Source organism: Moschus berezovskii, chromosome 25 (assembly GCF_049115385.1).
Source record: "Moschus berezovskii isolate FMDL1 chromosome 25, NW_MosBer_1.0, whole genome shotgun sequence".
Lineage (NCBI taxonomy): Eukaryota > Metazoa > Chordata > Mammalia > Artiodactyla > Moschidae > Moschus > Moschus berezovskii.
The window spans coordinates 3,635,403-3,653,906 of NC_142484.1; the positions used below are offsets into that span (position 1 = coordinate 3,635,403).

The 18,504-nt window shown below is 52.9% G+C and overlaps 1 protein-coding gene across 7 annotated transcripts in view; it reads right to left on the reverse strand.

Annotated features, from left to right (window-relative positions):
• PPFIA1 (PPFI scaffold protein A1) overlaps nt 1-18,504 on the reverse strand; it is a 77,230-nt gene that overhangs the window by 22,104 nt on the left and 36,622 nt on the right. For 4 of the 7 annotated variants that reach the window (XM_055415294.2, XM_055415293.2, XM_088832344.1 and 1 more), the window contains exons 9-16: nt 18,325-18,459; nt 16,988-17,071; nt 14,153-14,284; nt 12,829-12,891; nt 11,530-11,609; nt 9,341-9,476; nt 6,761-6,984; nt 4,736-4,967 (exon numbers count right to left, since the gene is read on the reverse strand). In XM_055415294.2, coding sequence (XP_055271269.1) covers nt 4,736-4,967; nt 6,761-6,984; nt 9,341-9,476; nt 11,530-11,609; nt 12,829-12,891; nt 14,153-14,284; nt 16,988-17,071; nt 18,325-18,459 — 1,086 coding nt within the window. Of the gene's footprint in view, nt 1-4,735; nt 4,968-6,760; nt 6,985-9,340; nt 9,477-11,529; nt 11,610-12,828; nt 12,892-14,152; nt 14,285-16,987; nt 17,072-17,410; nt 17,486-18,324; nt 18,460-18,504 lie in introns of all 7 variants that reach the window. The other 3 variants (XM_055415292.2, XM_055415290.2, XM_088832343.1) reach the window with 1 other exon arrangement.

Below are 18,504 nucleotides of genomic sequence, written 5' to 3' on the forward strand. Positions count from 1 at the left end.
CTGCCCTGATGAAGAGGACCATGCTCATTGCCAGATGCAGCTCAGAAGGACCACTGGCAAAAGTAAGATACCTCTCAACAAAGCCATCCAGGCCTTTCTGCTTGAAGGAGAAAAGGAAACAGCTTGCACCACCACCCAAGATCATCTTTAGTGATGCTGCAGGTTCCTGGAGCCCATGACAACAAGTGAAAACACAGAAAAGCTACCTAACCCCTTCCTGCGAGCACCACGTGTCTGGCTTGGGTTTCTCGGGAACACACATACTGAACAGCTTACACGCAGTTCGAGCGTAATTCGCTCACTCTGGTTTATATAAAGCACCCCTAGGTCTTCACCAAGAGATGGTCTCGTATCAACCTAGAGGGGTGGGGTGGGGAGGGAGATGCGAGGCAGGTTCAAAAGGGTGGGGATACATGTGTACCTTATGGCTGATTCATGTGGAGGTTTGACAGAAAAGAACAAAATGCTGTAAAGCAATTATCCTTCAATTAAAAATAAACAAATTAAAACCAAAAAAAAAAAGACGGTCTCTCCTGGACTCCCAGCTTTTCCGCTGGTCCTGGGTGTGAGGACAGGAAAGACGGTGGTGGCAACAGTGTGGGGGGCCCCAGACAGGCCTCACTGATAGACCTGGGTGTGTGGTTAAGCCAGGGGAGGTTTCACGAAACATTCATGGCAAGCATGTTTATAAACAATGGGTGCGCTGCTTTAAGCATCTAACCTGTGCCTTTTTAAAGGGATTCTGTAAAGAGTACTGATCCACTGCAGCCCCACAGCAGCTTGGTGACAACAAAGTGACTTAGTGCAAAATCCTGCCGAACTCATTTAACAGCAGTACCCTCCCCTGATCTCTAACGACAACCCTCCGACAACAGAAGGCTACAAAGGCTAGAAATGATCAACGTGGGACTGAACAGGGATCAATCTCAAATTCACGTTAAAATAAGCATTTATAAAAACCAGAAATCAGTAAAGGACAGAGCAGGGAGGTGACACACCTGGGTTGACTATGGACTCAATGGAGACAAACACCTGCCTCAAAGTCAGGGCCCACGGCCAGTGCTTCCCCTGGGCCTGCTCCTGAGGAAGGCCCCTGGTCCCAGCCTGGCCGCCCTCCCCCAGGATGGGAGCCCGCCCCACTGGTGCCCACGTGACTAGGATGGGCAGTACCGTGTCCTCACTTAACAGGAGAGCAAAGCAGGCCACAAAGTGGGCAAGCGGCACAGCCAGGTCACCAACCCCAGGGTGATGGAGCTGTTCCGCTGTGCCTGGCAGAGTGGCTCCCAGGCACTGAGCTGCCTGGGCTGGAGCACGGCTGCCCGAGTCCTGCAGGAAGGCCCCATGAGTGCTCGATCAGTGGGCTGGGAGCAGGAAAAGGACAAGGAAGGCCAGCCTTCAGGGCACTGGACTCCAACAACAGGGGCTCATCCAAATGACCCGAGGGGAGAGGCCCCGAGCTCCCTCCTGAGGCTCCCTCATCAAGGATGCCGTGATGGAGACGGGAGCTTCTGGAGGAAAGCGGGCTGGACGGCTCCATGGTTCAGTGTCCAGGCTCTGTTCACACCAGTCTGCACTGTGCTGCTGGGTGTGCGAGCCTGGGCACATGGCCCGGCCGCTCTCAGCCTCAGTGTCCACGTCTGCTGAATGGGGATGACAGCAGCCTCGACCTCACCTGGGTTCTGCGGGATTAGATGACAGACTCGGAAAGCGCGCAACATGGTGCCTGGCCCATGGAGTCTCCTGCATACTGCTACCCACCATCATTAAATTGATTTCCCCCAAATCTAACATCTATGGCTCTGATTCAGTCATTTCTTTTAAAATTACACTAAGCAGAAATTCCATGTTGGTCTAGAGGTTAGGACTTGGCACTTTCACTGCCGGGACACCGGTCTGATCTCTGGTTGGGGAAGTACGATCTCAAGCTGTGCAGCATGGCCAAAAAAATAAGTAAATAAAAATTTTAAAAATAATAAATAATACTATGTCTATTATAAATAAGCATGAGAAGATTAGAAGGCAAACAAGTGGGAGAAAGGCAAACTGTTACAGCTGTCCCAATGAATGACCTATTTCCAACAGAACCATCAGCATATTTTAAGTGGTGGGTGAGTTTCATCACTTCCATTAAAATGTCAATTATTCACCAGTACATAACCACATAGTGTTCATTCACGTAAAACGATAAGCCTCTTTAATACCTCACAGAGAAACAAAGGCATGCTAAATTACTAAATATTTTACCTTTCTACGATGTTTCCTTAAATCACTAGGCTGACAGATGCATGCAAAGAAATGAAAAGAAACCAGATTTATTGTGACTTTGAAGCTAAAAATTTAAGAATCAGTATAGGCAAATACAGTAAAGCAAAAATGACGGCAAGCATATAAGTGAGATTAAGATTTAGAGAACATGTAACTGGAAATAGAACATTTTTTTGACTACAGAAGTTAAATAAGCTATTCAAGATTTACTAGAGAAACACTATGAAGTATTACTCAGGAAGATACAATTCCATTACAACATCATGATTTAATAAAGCACAGCATTCTGTACAATAAAGGGCCTTAACAGTTGTCTATTCTCAGCCAAACTTCTCTATAACTTAAGTTTCTCTTAATAAAAAACACATTATACTTTAAAATAGTAATTTAACTGAGGAAGTTACCGTAATACCTATTTTAACACTGAACAAATCTAACCACCTATTGGACATTAATGTAAAATCCTTACCTAGAATTTGATTTAAAACTTCTCAAAATAAATTTATTAAAGCAGGTACCCTGTGAAAATATGTAAGAATGAAAGCTAGCAAAATAGCAGGTGGAGTCTTTACATTTTATGAACCATAGAAGATACTTTTTAGAAGAGTCTAGTAGAGACATTAACCGTGCAAAAGCTGACGAGATTTACAGTCTTAAATACAAATACCAACACAGAAAGGGCATTGTGTCAAAAGTCCATTAAATCTACACTTAAGAGGATCATTTCTTTATGTAAGCATAATCTCATTTATGAATTACACAGGCTATGTAGTGTACGGTGTATCTACATTATGCTTGTAACTGTACGAAAGTGAAAGTGAAAGCCACTCAGTCGTGTCCGACTCTTTGCAACCCCATGGACTATACAGTCCATGGAATTCTCCAGGCCAGAATACTGGCGTGGGCAGCCTGTAACTGTACAGTGACACACTAATTCAAACTTTCTGCTATGGGGGAAAAACAGTTTAATGAGAAATGAACACAAAGCAGAAACCCCACTAAGGGGACACGCGCTGTGGACCACAGCAGTGCTGTGACCAGAGCAAGTGGGAGGACGGGGGAGGGGAGATGGATGGGCAAACTACAGCCTCAGGGGCGACGGGGTGGGAGGCTGGGGTCTGGATTGACGACGACTGAACAGACCACAGGATGAGACAGGAAATCAAAACCAATGATGAAAGCAGACACAGCGTCAGAGAACTCCAACAGCAAGGAAAACATATACAGAACTGTTCTTTCACAAACACTCGGAAAGAAATCAAGCATGAAACCACAGTGAAATCATCAACAAATTTTAAATATCAGCTAATTAGCCAATGATGCAAATTATAAAAACAGCATGTCAAAAGACCACAAAATGGACTAGCTGCCACTTCACATGCCACTAAAATGACTCACAGTTAATTTAATTATACGCTGGCTAACAATGCAACTAAAATGAAATGGGTGGTGACAGAAAAAAGTGACAATACAAGTGCAGTACAAAGCAGAGAGTTGTACACGTTATTTCATGAGGTGAACAGCAATGCACTCGGAAAACCTAAGCTAAACACCCAAGAAAGCCGGAACATGTGCCTTAGAGCCGCACACTCTGTCACTAAAAGCCCTAGGTCGTCATCCTGTTTTTAGACTCGGAAGAGTGAGCCAGCCCGACTTCTTCCCTGCGGCCCTGGGGCGCCGGGCTTTTAACCTGGTTTCACACACAGAGCTGGCCTGAGCACACAGCTAGGTTCATCAGCAAGCAGACCATTTTAGATTTTTGGTTTTGTTCCCACCGCATGCCCTGCACCCTGCAGCCAGGCATCCCCAATGTAAAATGTGCTGTGCAGTTTTCACATGCCATGAGAGCTGCCTATGGTTACTTTCACGAAGCTGTCTGCTCCCTGAGAACAGAAACTTCCCCGCAGCTGCTGCGCCCAGCACAGGCCAGGCCCAATGTTACAGAGGAAGACTCTGGGTGAGTTGATGACTAAGCCGGTGGTCCAAATATCAAGACTAATTTGTCACTGTGCGATTACGGAATGATTAGAGACCGCTGCTGCTGCTGCTAAGTCACTTCAGTTGTGTCCAAGTCTGTGCAACCCCATAGACGGAAGCCCACCAGGCTCCCCCGTCCCTGGGACTCTCCAGGCAAGAACACTGGAGTGGGTTGCCATTTCCCTCTCCACTGTGTGAAAGTGAAAAGTGAAAGTGAAGTCGCTCAGTCAGTCCTGTCTGACTTGCAGCAACCCCGTGGACTGCAGCCCACCAGGCTCCTCTGTCCATGGGGTTTTCTAGGCAAGAGTACTGAGTGGCGTGCCATTGCCATCTCCGGGATTAGAGACGAGCCAGTTTTAAAAATCTTATACCTCTGAGCGTAGCAAAAACGTACCTAATTTTCTTCTGGGAAAAAGAGAAAAACCAAAAAACAAACAAAAAGAAAACCAGCCTGCTGGGGGAGGGACGCGGCAGGGAGGAGGCAGACACGTACCAGAGTCATGATGCCCAGCCGGTCTACTTCCCGCGCCGGGCTGTGTGGCATCCTCCGGGGCGTGGAGCGCCCACTGCTGGGCGGGGAGGAGCCGGCCAGTGAGGAGGCGGGGTAGGGGGGGATGGAGCTCATTGATCTAAAACGACCAAGGTTGTCTAAGCTCCCGCTGCCCACCCTGCTCTCGATCTCCTCCGCCCGCTGCTCCGTGTTCTCCTTCTCCTCCTGGATCAACCTAAAATAGAGTAAAACCTGTCACCCGCCTCTGTCAGCAAAGGAGCGTGTCTGGACAACACATTTGGGAGCTTGCATTCTGTGTCACAATTAGCAAATTCCAGGAACAGTTGCTCAATTAACATCTCAGCAAAAAGGTTCGACCTTCCCTCTTTTGAAGATTCTCAAACTTAGAATAGCTTATCTTTGAGTCTTACAAAGGGGCCCCTGATCATTCACGTTTGATTTTCCTTATTTACTCTAACATTCTGACGGGGCCTGGGCGGTGACTCTCTCCCTGTGAGGAGATGCCTGAAGTCGACAGCCTTTACCTTCCCTGCTCTCAGGGCAGAGATGCACGTCGGAGCCTCAAGTCTTCTCCACTGGGAATCGGGAACTCTGATAATCAAAACAGTGGTTCACGAACAAGCTGGAGTTCTAAATACAAGTCTCCAGACCAGATGCAGGGCTGAGTTGATCTTTTTTTTTTAAGTTGTATTTGAACAAACTCATCACTTGATGGAGTTCTCCACCAGCTTCGTGTGAGTTTCTGGATTCACGTCAATTATGCTGCATTAAATCTATGATTCACGGTTGCTGCTCTGCTCCCCTAATGTGTAGTGGATGGTTTTATACAGCAGTTTAAATACACGATTATGCAAATAAAATGATTTTCATATTAAAATACAAAGTTCTTACAGGTCATAACCTCTCCAGTTTCACTTCTACTTACACATCCTCAAAGTTTTTCACTGTTGATAACAAGCTGATGGACAGAACTTACCACTTACATCAAGTCAACTTGTTACATAAGGGAAAATCACTTCTACCTGACAACATGCTATAAAAATAAAAACATTAATACATAACTGTTCCCTATTTCCTGCGGGGATGGGGACGACACCTCTCTGAGCCCGTGTGGGCGCGGCCCACGAGCAGCCGGTCTACGGCATCAGAAGTGCAGGCAGCACCACCTGCGTTTGCTGGTTGTGCCCTTCCCCCGCTGCCCTTCCCCCGTGCGCCTTGCGCTCGGCCGACAGGAACGGCAAATTCAGCCTGGGCTGACGTGACGAGAACAATCTGAGCAGCAGCTCTGCCAGGTCCCATGCAGGGTCACCGGCCTGCGGCCACTCTGAGCATGGACTCGGGACAGGGGCACGGCTGTGTGGCACTAGGCAGGTCTCAGGGCCCCCAGCCACCCGGCTGCACCCAGACCCGAGGCCCCCTGCTCACCACGAGGCGGCCCTTTGGATTCTATCCTGTTTTGTAAATTGTTATAACTGCCAAGATGGTGTCTAAAGAAAACATCTTAAATATACTGATGAGATGAGAAAAACTCAAAGACATGTCTGTGGAACACCGTCTTACAACAAGCCAATTTTCACACTGTGTTAACTTAAAAATGAAAATGCAGATCTGAGTAGGATTTTGCCAACCCCCAAACTGCAGCTTTTCTGTTCCAGGCGGCTTTTCACACTGGAACGTGGGAGTCGCCAAGGGGCACACGAGGCTGAAACCTCAGTGCCGGAGGGTGCACGGGCCGCAGGGGACACCACCTCAGCACCTCACCCACCTTGGGGTTCAGAGCTGGGGGGGGAACACCCCACGACCCCCCACATGGAGTGCTGCTACCACACTGTGTACAGAACGCCCTGGCTGACTGAGCTCTCTAATCAAGGGCAATCTCGGAACTGAGAACTCTTAAAGCAGACCTGAAGTCAGTTTTCTTCCTGTGGAACACTCAGACTTCTGTGAGGACAAGACAGGTCCTCAGAGGAGCCGAGTTTCTGGGGCGCTGGGCTCGGCCACACCCACCGGATCTCTTTGTTGATGGCGTCCAGCTGCTCCTGAAGCATCATGGCCAGAGTCTGGGCGTCGGCCTGCCCGCTGGGCGACAGGAGAGCGGCCGAGCTGAAGAGGGCGTCCCCGTCGCCCTCGCCGTCAGACACGTCCACGTCGCTCTCGAACGCCTGGGCCACGTTGGCCAGCACGCTGGCCTGCTGCGCGCGCTGCCAGTCCTGCTCATTCAGAGTCTGCACCTGGGCACAAGAGGACCACGGCTCGTCAGCGACACTCGGGGCGGCTCACGGCAATCGGGAACGGAGCACAAGGTTACATGGAAGCCCTGACTGAGGACAAACGGGTCATGCTTACAAGCCACGGCCATCTCTTAAGGCCTGGTGACATTCAGGTCTTAGCATGGAAGGGAGGCAATCCTATGAGGTTATTCACAAGGGTGGGCTGATGGGAGTCAGAAACAAAAACTGAAAATTAAAAAAATACACCCATGCCACCATCAGCCAGGCTGAAGGAAAAGAAACCCTTCAGCTCTGCAGCCGCTGGGTCCACCTTGGCGGTCATCACTTGGACTAGTTTCCCGAGGAGCGCACTCCTCATGGGTTCCCAGCCCTCCATTTTCCAGACTGGTCTGAGCATACATAGACGGGTGAGCGGGCGCCGCTGGGGGACGGGAGGGCCAGCGCCCCGCGCTCTCCTCCCAGGGCGCAGGCACTCGGGCTGTCCTTGGGGATGGCCCCTCACACCGCAAGGCAGCTCTGTCATCAGGGACGCACAGAGAGTGCCTGCTGGGCCCCGTGCCACCCGCCCCCTCCCACAGCTCACACCCTTCTCTGCCTACAGGTTCACCCCCATCTGCTTGGGCGGCACGTCCTCTCCCTTCTCCTGCCTTAAAATCGCACCACGGGAACCAGCAGATTCTCCCTCCAGGGCTCCCTGCAGTGCCCACCGCGAGTCTCTGAGAGCTCCCCGGGAGCGGCCTCCACTGTCCCCCTACCTGACCAGTCTCTGCCAACAGGTGGTGTGCCCACCCCACAGGGCAGCTCCCGGGGGCTCCGAGGACCCCGTTTTACCAAGCCCCCTCCCCACCCCCTCAGCATGTCTCTCCCTCGGCTCCAGGCCCCACCCTCCCTGGGGCTCTTCCTCAGTCCCTTGCACCCTTCTCAACCTTAGAACGTGAGGTGCCCCCGGCTCTACCCTTGCACCCCATCTCTCTCCACGGGCACCTGCCTGGTGATTTTATCTTGCTCGTGCCTTTAAACACCATCTGTAAGCCCATGACCCCAGTCCACCTTGAGCTGAGTGAGTCCTCTCCCGGATGCAGGCCGGAAGACTCAGGTGCTGACTGGGCACGTCCCCTGGATGGGCCCGTCCACCTCCAAAGGGCAGAGGCCGGGCTCTGAGCTCCCACCCGGCAGCCCTCCTCACCGCAGCAAACAGGCTCCGGCCTCGAGCTGCTCAGGCCTGAGCCCAGGGTCCTCCCTGCTGCGGCCGCTCGCTCCCTTGTCCCCGCTGGTCGACACGATCCTTAATCTATCTCCGAGTGGCTACTTCTCTTCCTGCCTCTGGGTCTCTGGTTCAAGGTCACCCTCCTGGTGTCAACTCGCTGGCCACACACAATCGTCCCCTCCTCCTCAGACAACTCGGGCACTCTGGTCTCCTTTCCCTGCTCATTACTGTCTGACAGGTTGCATGGGTTTAAAAATGTGTCCACAAATCCTTCCATCCTTCTCCCTTCAAGAGGCAGAGGGGCAGCTCACGGCCGCAGACAGGAGTGAAGGTGCGCGGCTTCCAGGCAGGACCGTGCAGCTCACGCTCGCAGACAGGAGTGAAGGTGCGCGGCTTCCAGGCCAGGGCACGGAAGGCCGCGGGCTCCACCCCGCACTCCCGCTCTCAGAGGAAGTTCCAAGGAAAGCCAGGCCATGCAGAGGTCCCCACGGCAGGGACCTGGGCCTGTCCCCACCAGCCAGGTGAGTCTGAAAGCCTGCCATCCAGCCCCGGGGGCCCTTCCCAAATCTGCGCCCTCAGGAGGCCCTGAACCAGGCCCACCTGCGACAATGCACAGAAACTGTGGAGTGTGACCTGCTCACTGCGAAGTCACTAAGCTTTGCAGTGACTCGCTGCGCAGCACTGGATAAAGAGCACACACGGTTTTTAAGTCACTGCTGGAGTCCTAGTTCTGACGACATCTCGCCTAAACTAGCTGCCCACTGAACGTGGAAGCTCAAAACACAGAGACGTGAAAAAATACACGCCACAAATGAGGCGAAAACATGAAGGCACTTAAACTTCCAACGAGAATTCTTCTCATTAAAACATGAGGGATGTGTGGATCCATTTACTCGCACGACGATTTAAAAAACTATGCTAATTAGTACTGTGCTGGGCCTCACAGTAAGCCACAAGTTATCAAAATTGGTTCTTAAAAAACAACTATGCCTTAAAAGTAGACTCTTAGCCAGAAAAAGGAAAATGGGAAGATGTAAAGTGATCTATCAACGCTTGGTTCCAAACCACATCAGGACCACAGTGTGAAGGAGCAGGTTCTCACAAGGTGCTCACCAGGGACGGGCAGGGGGCGGGGGGGGGGGTCCTCACCTTGGATGGCTCGTCACGCAGCGCTGCTAGCCGGCCTTTCTGGGGGCGCCGCAGGACCGCCGCGCCGCTGAAGGAGTCTGCCGGCCCGTCAGCCACAGGGAATCTGAAGTCCGGGACGCTGCCCAGGTGCGGTCGGCTGGAACACGGGAAAGAATACCGCTGTTAGGAGAAAGGGGAGCTCACTCTGTCAGTCAAGCCAGAGCCTGTCGATTTGGAAAACAGGCAATTTCATAGAAAAGGGGCCCCGGGGCGGGCTTTGCCCTCCTGGCTCCAACAGCAGCAGGCTGCCCGCGGCCCTGCGAACACTCAGGTTTCAGGCCACCAGCTGGGAAGCTCCTTACATGGGGAAGGCAGTGCTAACGTGAGGGTGTGGTCGGCTGCCTGGGGCGGGGCTGCACCTGCTCCACTGACTCCTGGGCCCCTGCACCGCCCTCCGGCCCGTGCCTGCTCTGCCCTCCATCTCCTGCGTGACATCCATGGACCACAAACACCCGTCTCCCTGGAACATTGTCTACACCACTTTCAGCTCTTCTAACGGCGCCTCAGACAGCCCAAGACACAAAACCCTGGGACCCACAGCTTGGAGCTGAGCCGCACTGGTGTTTCCCAGGAGATGCAAGTCTGGAACCTCCCTGAGCCACACCTGTCTTCCCTCCCATCTTCCCTCCCTCCCAATGGAGCCACCCCTGTCTCTGCTCCCCCTCTACCGCAGCGCACCTGGGAATCAGGTGGAAGCTACGACACAGTCCCACTTGGGACTGAGGACACTCGCGGGTCCTCTGAAGGCCACAGAGGCCTCCGGGTCGGGTCGCCCCCACCGTCACCCCCCAGGCCCCTCGCGGAGGGCAGCCTCCATCTCGCTCCCCCTCCTCACCCGAGGCTCTGTCCTCCGGGAGAAGGTCTCAGGGACAAAGTGACCAATTCCACTGGGAGGTCCTGCCAAATACACCGAGCCCGCCCTGCCCCTGAGCCAGATTTCAGTCCCGCTCCCTGCCCGCTGAGCCAGCCCCCCGCCCTGCCCGCAAACCCGGCCCCAAAGCCCGCTGAGCCGCTGACCCCTCCCTCACCCAGTCGCTGCGGCCCCTCCTGCCCCGCAGCTGCCTCCTCTTCCCATCTCTCTCACTGACACGCAGGGGACTGGTGGCCAGGCTTCTCCCTCTGAGCCCCCAACCGCACCAGGCCTTTGGGTCCCGGCACCAGCGCCCCCCTTGTTACCCAAACCCCCAGAGCAGGAGGCCGTGTCCGCCTCCTCTTCCTCCACTGTCCGCACAGACCTCCGCACACTCGCCTCGTCCACCCCGGGAGCAGGGGGTCTCCCCCTCTGACAGCACCAGGCAGTCACCCTGGAGGAGCTCTGCGGGCAAGGCCGGCCATGTCCCCCTCCGTCCCACACGGCACGTGCTCCCCTTGAACTCCACCTGCCGTGGTTTCGGACACAGGGCCAGTTTCTGGCTCTGTCTTTGTCTGCAATGATATCCCTTTTCTCTAGAAGAAGGCTGGGCGGGGGCCCTGACCACAAGGATCCCCTGAACATGCAAACGCAGAAATATGCGTGTGGGCTCCAAACTGTCTCCTAAGTCAGGATTCAAGCGGGAGTTGATTTCCTACAGATGAATGAATGTCACCAGTTAAGCACTTTAATAACCTTTGCTAAAGTTTAACTCTCACTTGTGCCCATTTTCCAAGAAGAAGCCAAAGAAAAATCTAAACACTTAGTAAGAGTTACTGCCCCTATAACAAGGAGTAAGAGAAAATCAGGATGCTGAGTAATCTGCTCGTCTCATTCACAGCCTGGTGATTCCACCCACGGCAGCCAACGGCAAGGCAGGTCTCAGTCTCCGCACACGTGAAATGACTACAGGCCATCAACCTTCTGCGGTTCTTAAGAAGCGCCCGTGTCACAGTCTGTCCGGTCCCTCAAATGAATAACCCAAATATCAGCTGGTCGGCCCCCACTTCCAAACCTCCGCCTCTGGTTTTGAGTTCTGTCAGTACTGTGACCACCACTCTCCCTGGTCCCCAGTTCTACCCTAAGGAACGAAGCTTGTCTCTTCCCACTCGCTGGCCACTAAGCCACAGGCTCCTTGAGGTGTGACCGTGAGCGACACCCAGTCATACTGTCCGCACAGCAGACGGGCCCTTGTCACACTTGACAGAGCCGAGGGGAGCTGCCTGGGGGAGCGGCCTACCCGTGGTGGAGGGGAGCCCCTCGCAGCCTTGTCTGCTCCAGTTCGGTTCTCAGGGTTTCCAGGTTTAGAATCAGCTGGTCCTACGAGACAGCAAATGACACAGCCTGCACTGCTTGCTTTCCGGATGTAAAACGACTTGCACCAAAATGGGTATAACAGGTTACATTAGTAGTTATCAATTCCGAACATTTTAATTCTGAGAAAATTTTCTCTAAGAGTCCCATGCTGCTGCTAAGTCACTTCAGTCGTGTCCGACTCTGTGTGACCCCATAGACGGAAGCCCACCAGGCTCCCCCGTCCCTGGGATTCTCCAGGCAAGAACACTGGAGTGGGTTGCCATTTCCTTCTCCAATGTGCGAAAGTGGAAAGTGAAAAGTGAAAGTGAAGTCGCTCAGTCGTGTCCGACCCTTAGCGACCCCACGGACTGCAGCCTACCAGGCTCCTCCATCCATGGGATTTTCTAGGCAAGAGTACTGGAGTGGCTTGCCATTGCCTTCTCCCTAAGAGTCCCATAGCAAACATAAACTCTCAGAACAATATTAAACCTTATAAACCATAATGAATATGAAGTTCCGCCTCAGTTGTAGAAAAGCTTCTGGAGGAAACATGGCAAGCCATTACCAGCGATGACATCTGCAGAAAGAAGCTGGACTTGGGGCGGGGGTTGGGGGGCAGGACTCACTCTGCTCCCCTCGCTCCTCTCATTGCTTTAAACCGTCCCCACGGAGCTCACACTCACTCCTCTGCACCCCACTTCACTTCCTCACGGGGTAAAACAAGTCACACAGGCCAAGTTTCCAAGTCACTCGACTCAACCCAGCAGCTCTGTGCTGTCGGCCAGAGCAGTCACACGCCTCGTGCCACGGAGCGTGTCGGACAGGCCAGTGCAAAGCTCGACGTGGAAAGCACACAGGAGATTTCAAGACTCATGGTGAAAAACAGAACATAAAGTAGCCCGTCGGTTTTTAGGAGATTTTAGACTGTGTGTGTGGCTCGTGTTATCTTTCTGACGGACAGCGCTGTCCCCATGAAAAGCTCACGCTTTGTCTTAGCTTTCGAGAGAACCCGGAAAGGACTACTCAGAATTCTGAACCACACAGGACAGCCACACACTCTAAATCCACCTATAATGCAAACACATTCAATGTTCAAAACCAGAAACGCTACACACGACACAGCAGTGGATGAGCCATAAAGAAAATGTAACTCAACTTCCGCTAAGCATCTGTTGCAATTCAGGTGAATTCCAGCTCAATTCAGCTCTTAACAAATTTCTGAACGATTTAGACATTTAAGTACCTTGTCGTTTTGCATTTCTTCTAATTGTTTTTTCGCATTTTCAACTTCCCGTAGGAGAGAATTCTGGAAAAGATACAAAGAGTGCTTTAGTGTCAATTCTTACAGATCCTGCATGGACCGTGGGACGGCTGCACTTCTGTCTGAAAGCATAAAGCCCCTTGAGATTAGTGGCGGGTCTCGTGCCCAGCGTGAAGTGCCGGCACGAGGCCAGATGACAACTTTTAACACTGACTTGTACACAATCTTCTCCTTCCCCGACTGATCTTCTAGATGCAAGGAGGACAGCTCCCTGGGGTAAGTGAAACTGCTTTAAACTTGCTTTCAGCTTTGCAGTTCAGTGGTCACTCAGGAAGCTGGCGCAGGTTTCACATGCCAAATTCAAACTTGAGACAAAACTGCCCCCGCCTCAGGGCCGGCCCACAGGTCAGGGTGCAATGAGGGGACCGCCCTGTGTGGTCTCTAGTGAGGTGTGTGTTTCATCTCGGGTTTTGTGGGGGAAAAACGTGCTGCAGAACTTGTAGCGATCACTGGTCTCTCTCAGACAAGCGCCACCCAAGCACTGACCTCGGGGAAGGTTCTGGGCCTCGGGGAAGACCTTGGGGAAGGTTCTTTCGGGCAATGGTGCAGCTGGGTCAGGTTTTCACCAAACCTGAACCAGACTGTTGCCCACTGAGCTGCTCTGATGGCGGTTCTCAGACATTTTCCAAAGCAAATGAAGAGAGAGAAGGCTGGAGTTGGATTATGAGAATGCTTGCTTTTAGCTGATTCAATCTTTTCTATCTCATTATATAAAAGTTACTGAACTAAACTCATTGATTGGCTGCGATAGGCCTTGGCTGCATCACGCGGGTCTCCTTTGTCATGGTCGCCCCGTGGCATGCAGGACCTTAGCTCCCCAACCAGGGATCGAACCTGCGTCCCTGAGCTTGCAAGGCAGACTCTCAACCACCAGACCGCCAGGAAAGCCCCAGAAATAAACTTCTAAGAACAAAACGAAGGGGTGAGGGTGAACCTAGAAGAAAGTTCTAGCACGGCGGCTGGTAACCTCGGGGCCATCAGTGGATCCGGCTCACGGACGCTTTACATAAGGGTTGCAGGCACACGGCTACATCTGTTCCTTTACACACTGCCTGTGGATGCTCTCACACTTACTGAGGAGCATGAAATGCTGCTACTCAATTATTTGTACCCAGTAAAGACACTCACTGTGGGGCCCTCTAGGAACAAGTTTCCAACTCTTATCCTGGAGGTTCCACCCCACCACAAACCAGGCCGGGCTGGGCCAGACGTGCCTCCTGGAAAAGTGGCCGCGGGGCCGGCTCACCTTATCCTCCAAAGCAGCCATTCGCTCCTTCAGATGAAGCTGAAGCCTCTCGTTTGATTCGGACAGAAGCTTATCCACGGTATCTGATAAGCGTTTATTGTGTTCTTCATTCATTTTTTCTCTCTGCCTTGCCTAAAACAGGAAAAACAAAAACTCGTCAAGAACAAGTACGGTCATTATTTTAAAAGCACTGGGGAGCTGCGACGTGAGCGGCCCGTGCCCTGGTTCCCGAGGGGGTCCCTCCCACGCCACCTCTGGGGGGCCCTTGAGCACCACCAGAGCAGACAGGCAGGGGCAGAGTGAGGCAGGGACCTCACTGGTCAAAGGTCACTCCCAACGCTTCTCTGGCAGAGCACCTGGGGGACCTTAGTGTCACCAGCCATTACCTGTGGGAGGGGCTCTGGAGCAAGCAGATTTACACCCAGAAACAAGCAGACTCTAAAGGGGATGGGCTTACACACATTGGTGGAGGAATTTCCCAATATATAAACAGAAGCTTGAGTCTGGATTAAGGGGATAAAATGAATTCAATTTATAAAGCAAAAGGTGAGAAAACGCATTTTGAAAAAAAAAAGCGAGTGGAGACAGACTTTCACGTATTTTTCTCTACAATCCAACATCACTTGAATTCTTTGTAATGACTGCTGTTGTTCAGTCACTGAGTCACGTCTGACTCCTTGTGACACCATGGACTGCAGCATGCCAGGCTTCCCTGTTCACTACTTCCCAGAGGTTGTTCAAAGTCATGTCTGTTGTCAGTGATGCCATCCAAGCACCTCGTCCTCTGTCGTACCTTCTCCTCCTGCCCTCAACCTTTCCCAGCATCAGGGTCCAATGAGTCAGTTCTTTGCATCAGGTATTGGAAAAAGTATTGGCCAAAGTATTGGAGCTTCAGCTTTAACATCAGTCCTTCTAATGAATATTCAGGACTGATTTCCTTTAGGATTGACTGGCTTGATCTCCATGAAGTCCAGGGGACTCTCAAGAGTCTTGTCCAACACCTCAGTTCAAAAGCATCAATTCTTTGGCACTCAGCCTTCTTTATGGTCCAACTCTCACATCCATACATGACTACTGGAAAAACCACAGCTTTAACTAGGTGGACCTTTGACAGCAAAGTAATGTCTCTGCTTTTTAATATGCTGTCTAGGTTGGTCATAGCTTTTCTCCCAATGATAATTCACGTTCAGTTCCATTCACTTGCTCAGTCGTGTCTGACGGTGCGACCCCATGGACTGCAGCATGCCAGGCTTCCCTGTCCATCACCAACTCCCAGAACTTGCTCAAACTCATGTCCATTGAGTTGGTGATGCCGTCCAACCATCTCATCCTCTGTCGTCCCACTCTCTTCCTGCCCTCAATCTTTCCCAGCATCAGGATCTTTTCCAATATGAAAATTAATTCATATTAAAAAACTTGAAATAATTACCTCAAGCAATTTTTAAATGTAAAAACAGAGTGGGCAAGTCTGTGTTTTATAAAAATGAACATCAATTTCATGATTTAAAAAGCTGTTTTAGGACCTACTGTATTAAAACAAAAATGGAGAAAAGACAAAAGAACGACAAAAGAATGATACATCTGCGATTGGCCCTGTGTTGGAAACTGACGGGTCACGGGTATTTATTATACTACTACTTCCACTTCTGGGCACGTCTGAAGTTATCCATCACAAAAAATAAAAAAAACCAGATTATTTTCTGTTAAAATAGAGCCTTCTCCAGCAACACAATTCAAAAGCATCAGTTCTTCAGCGTTCAGCCTTCTTTATGGTCCAACTCTCACATCCATATGTGACTACTGGAAAAAAACAATAGCTTTGACTATATGGACTTCTGTCGGCAAAGTAATGTCTCTACTTTTTAATGTGCTGTCTAGGTTTGTCATAGCTTTCCAAGGAGCAAGCATTTTTTAATCTTGTGGCTGCAGTCACCGTCTGCAGTGATTTTTGAGCCTAAGGAAAGAAAACCTGTCACAGCTTCCACAATAAGGCATTCAAATATTTTTAAAGCAAAACAAAAGTTTACTTTGACTCGGCTTAGTCATAAACAGCATCCCAATTTCAACAGCCTCTGAGCAGCAGTTCTGAAAGTAAGGAAGTGCACCCCTGATCGGGAGACACTGAGCTCTCTGCCGAGGCAGGGAGGGTGCCTCACCACGGGTCTCATGATGGGAGTCAGAATCACTGCCCCCAGGAGCCCGTGTGTGAGGCTCTGCAGTCCAGGCCCAAGAACACAGGTGCGGTGGGGACAGAACTGACACCTGAGGCTGGACCTGGGAGCCCGCTCCATTTCCCGATGCTCCACACTAACGTGTGGCCAACCCCTCTGGGAAACCTGAGGCCTCGGTGATGCGAGCTCCACCACCGCCCTTTCCTGATGCGCCTTTTGTCACCATGCAGCTGCAGTTCTCCTCCTGCCCAGGAGCAGCCACCCTACACATACACGGTGCCTGGACCAGCAGTCTGGCACGGGGGACTCCAGCGCCTCCTCCGAGGCAAGCAGGCTGCACACCTGGGCGCCATGCCTTCAGCTTCATGGGCCCCAGGCTGGCACCTCAGGTTTGTCTGAGGGGCACCCTAAGAGCCACCTGTACCCCGAGCAGCTCCCCCAACAAGCAGCCTCTTTGGATGTGGGGGTCCCCTGGCCCCTGCCCATCGCCTATGGGCGACCACCTCTGGACCTGCTCCCGAGGAGCCGGGTGCCCGGGTCAGCAGATGGGGTCACACACGCACACACTCAACGGCAGAGACGGGAGCGGCGGAGAAAGGCAGCGCCGACCCCCGCCCAAGCCGCGTCTCAGGGCCAGACGCGGCCTCCCCGCCAGCACACGCACCCGCTGCAGCTCCTGGTTCTTCTCCTCCAGTTGGGCCTCCATCTGCCGCAGCCTCTCCTCGATGTTGCCGTGCCTCTCTTCTGCCTGTCGGCCAAGAACAGCGTCAGTCCCACTCGCAGCACCCCGTCCTGACAGCACGTGGACTGGGACCACAGGGGCGGCAAGCGGGCCATGCTCTGTGCAGACCACTCGCCCTGGGTTCGCTGGGGGCACGCCCGCACGCCTGCTCACGCAGCCTGCGCAGCTTCACATGTGACACGAGGGTGACGGAGGGTGCTGTGACTGGCTTGTGAGAGGAGACGTGCTCCCCCGCCCCGGGCCCCACACCCGCAGCCGCTGCGCCCCCTCCTCAGACTGCGTGTGGCGAGCCAGCGCGGGCAGCAGGCAGCGGCAAGCATGGGACACGCAAGGCACTCGTTCTACCTTCCTAAGCTGGGAGGTAAGTTCGAACAGTTTAGCCTCCTTAGTGGTAGAGCTTCCGGAAGACAAAAGGTCAGACTACAAGGCCGACCGGGGACAGACAGCAGAGATGCCGGGGGAGAGAAGAAACCAAGACTTGAGAGGAAGGTCACAGGCAGAAGGGCGTCCACTGCAGCTGTTAGCGACCCTGCCCGGGGGGTCTGCGAGCACCCGGCACTGCCCGGACGGCCCTCAGCCTCTCACCGAGCTCCGGGCAACACTCCTGACAGCCGCGCCAGCACGGGCCCGGCTCATCCCTCCGTGCCCAGCCAGTGCCCACCGGAAGCACGGGGCCACGCCTTTCCCACCAGAAGGACGGGGTGGCCGGCCCGCAGTGGGGACAACGCCCCCAGCAGCGCTACGTCTCCGGGACGCGGCCTGTCACCCGCGGGCTCCTGGGGATGGCAAGTTGGGAGCGGAGCCCCGGGTCTGCTCGTGCCCCGCCGTGACCTATTCAAAAGTGTGTGAATAAAGACTTAAGAGTCTCCTAAACGAGAACGGGATTTTCCTAGTTCTGAGAAGAACTATCCTGCTAAGGCTTTGAGTTGCTGACTGACTGAACTCTTGAGCAGCAGTGACTCGGAGCTGAAGCGTCCTGGAGACACACAGAACACGGAACAAAACGGAAGAAAATTAACGTAGGGATGACACAGAAGCAGGGATACTGTACGACATTCAGGGAGTGCTCCCATCTCAGATGGGCAGCACGAACGCCGTGTCTGCGCTCCTGCATGGACTGAGCAGCAGGGGCAAGGGCACGGTGGGACGGCACGGGAACAGGCCTTCCCCGTGGCCACCCCCCGGGGACCCAGAGCGGAGCCTTGGAGAGCCTGGCCACCTCATAACGCGCCTGCCCCCCGTGGGACCCAGAGCAGCACCTTGGAGAGCGCAGCCACCCTCTGCGCCAGCTCAGCCTCCACCTCAGGCAGCGTCTCCGCCCTCCGCAGCGTCTGTTGCAGCTTCTGCTCTGCCAGCTCCAGGCGCTCCTGCAACTGGCGGTTCTTATCCTCCGTCTACAAAGGGAGAGCAGAGTGTCAAAACGGGCCGCATCGCTGAGA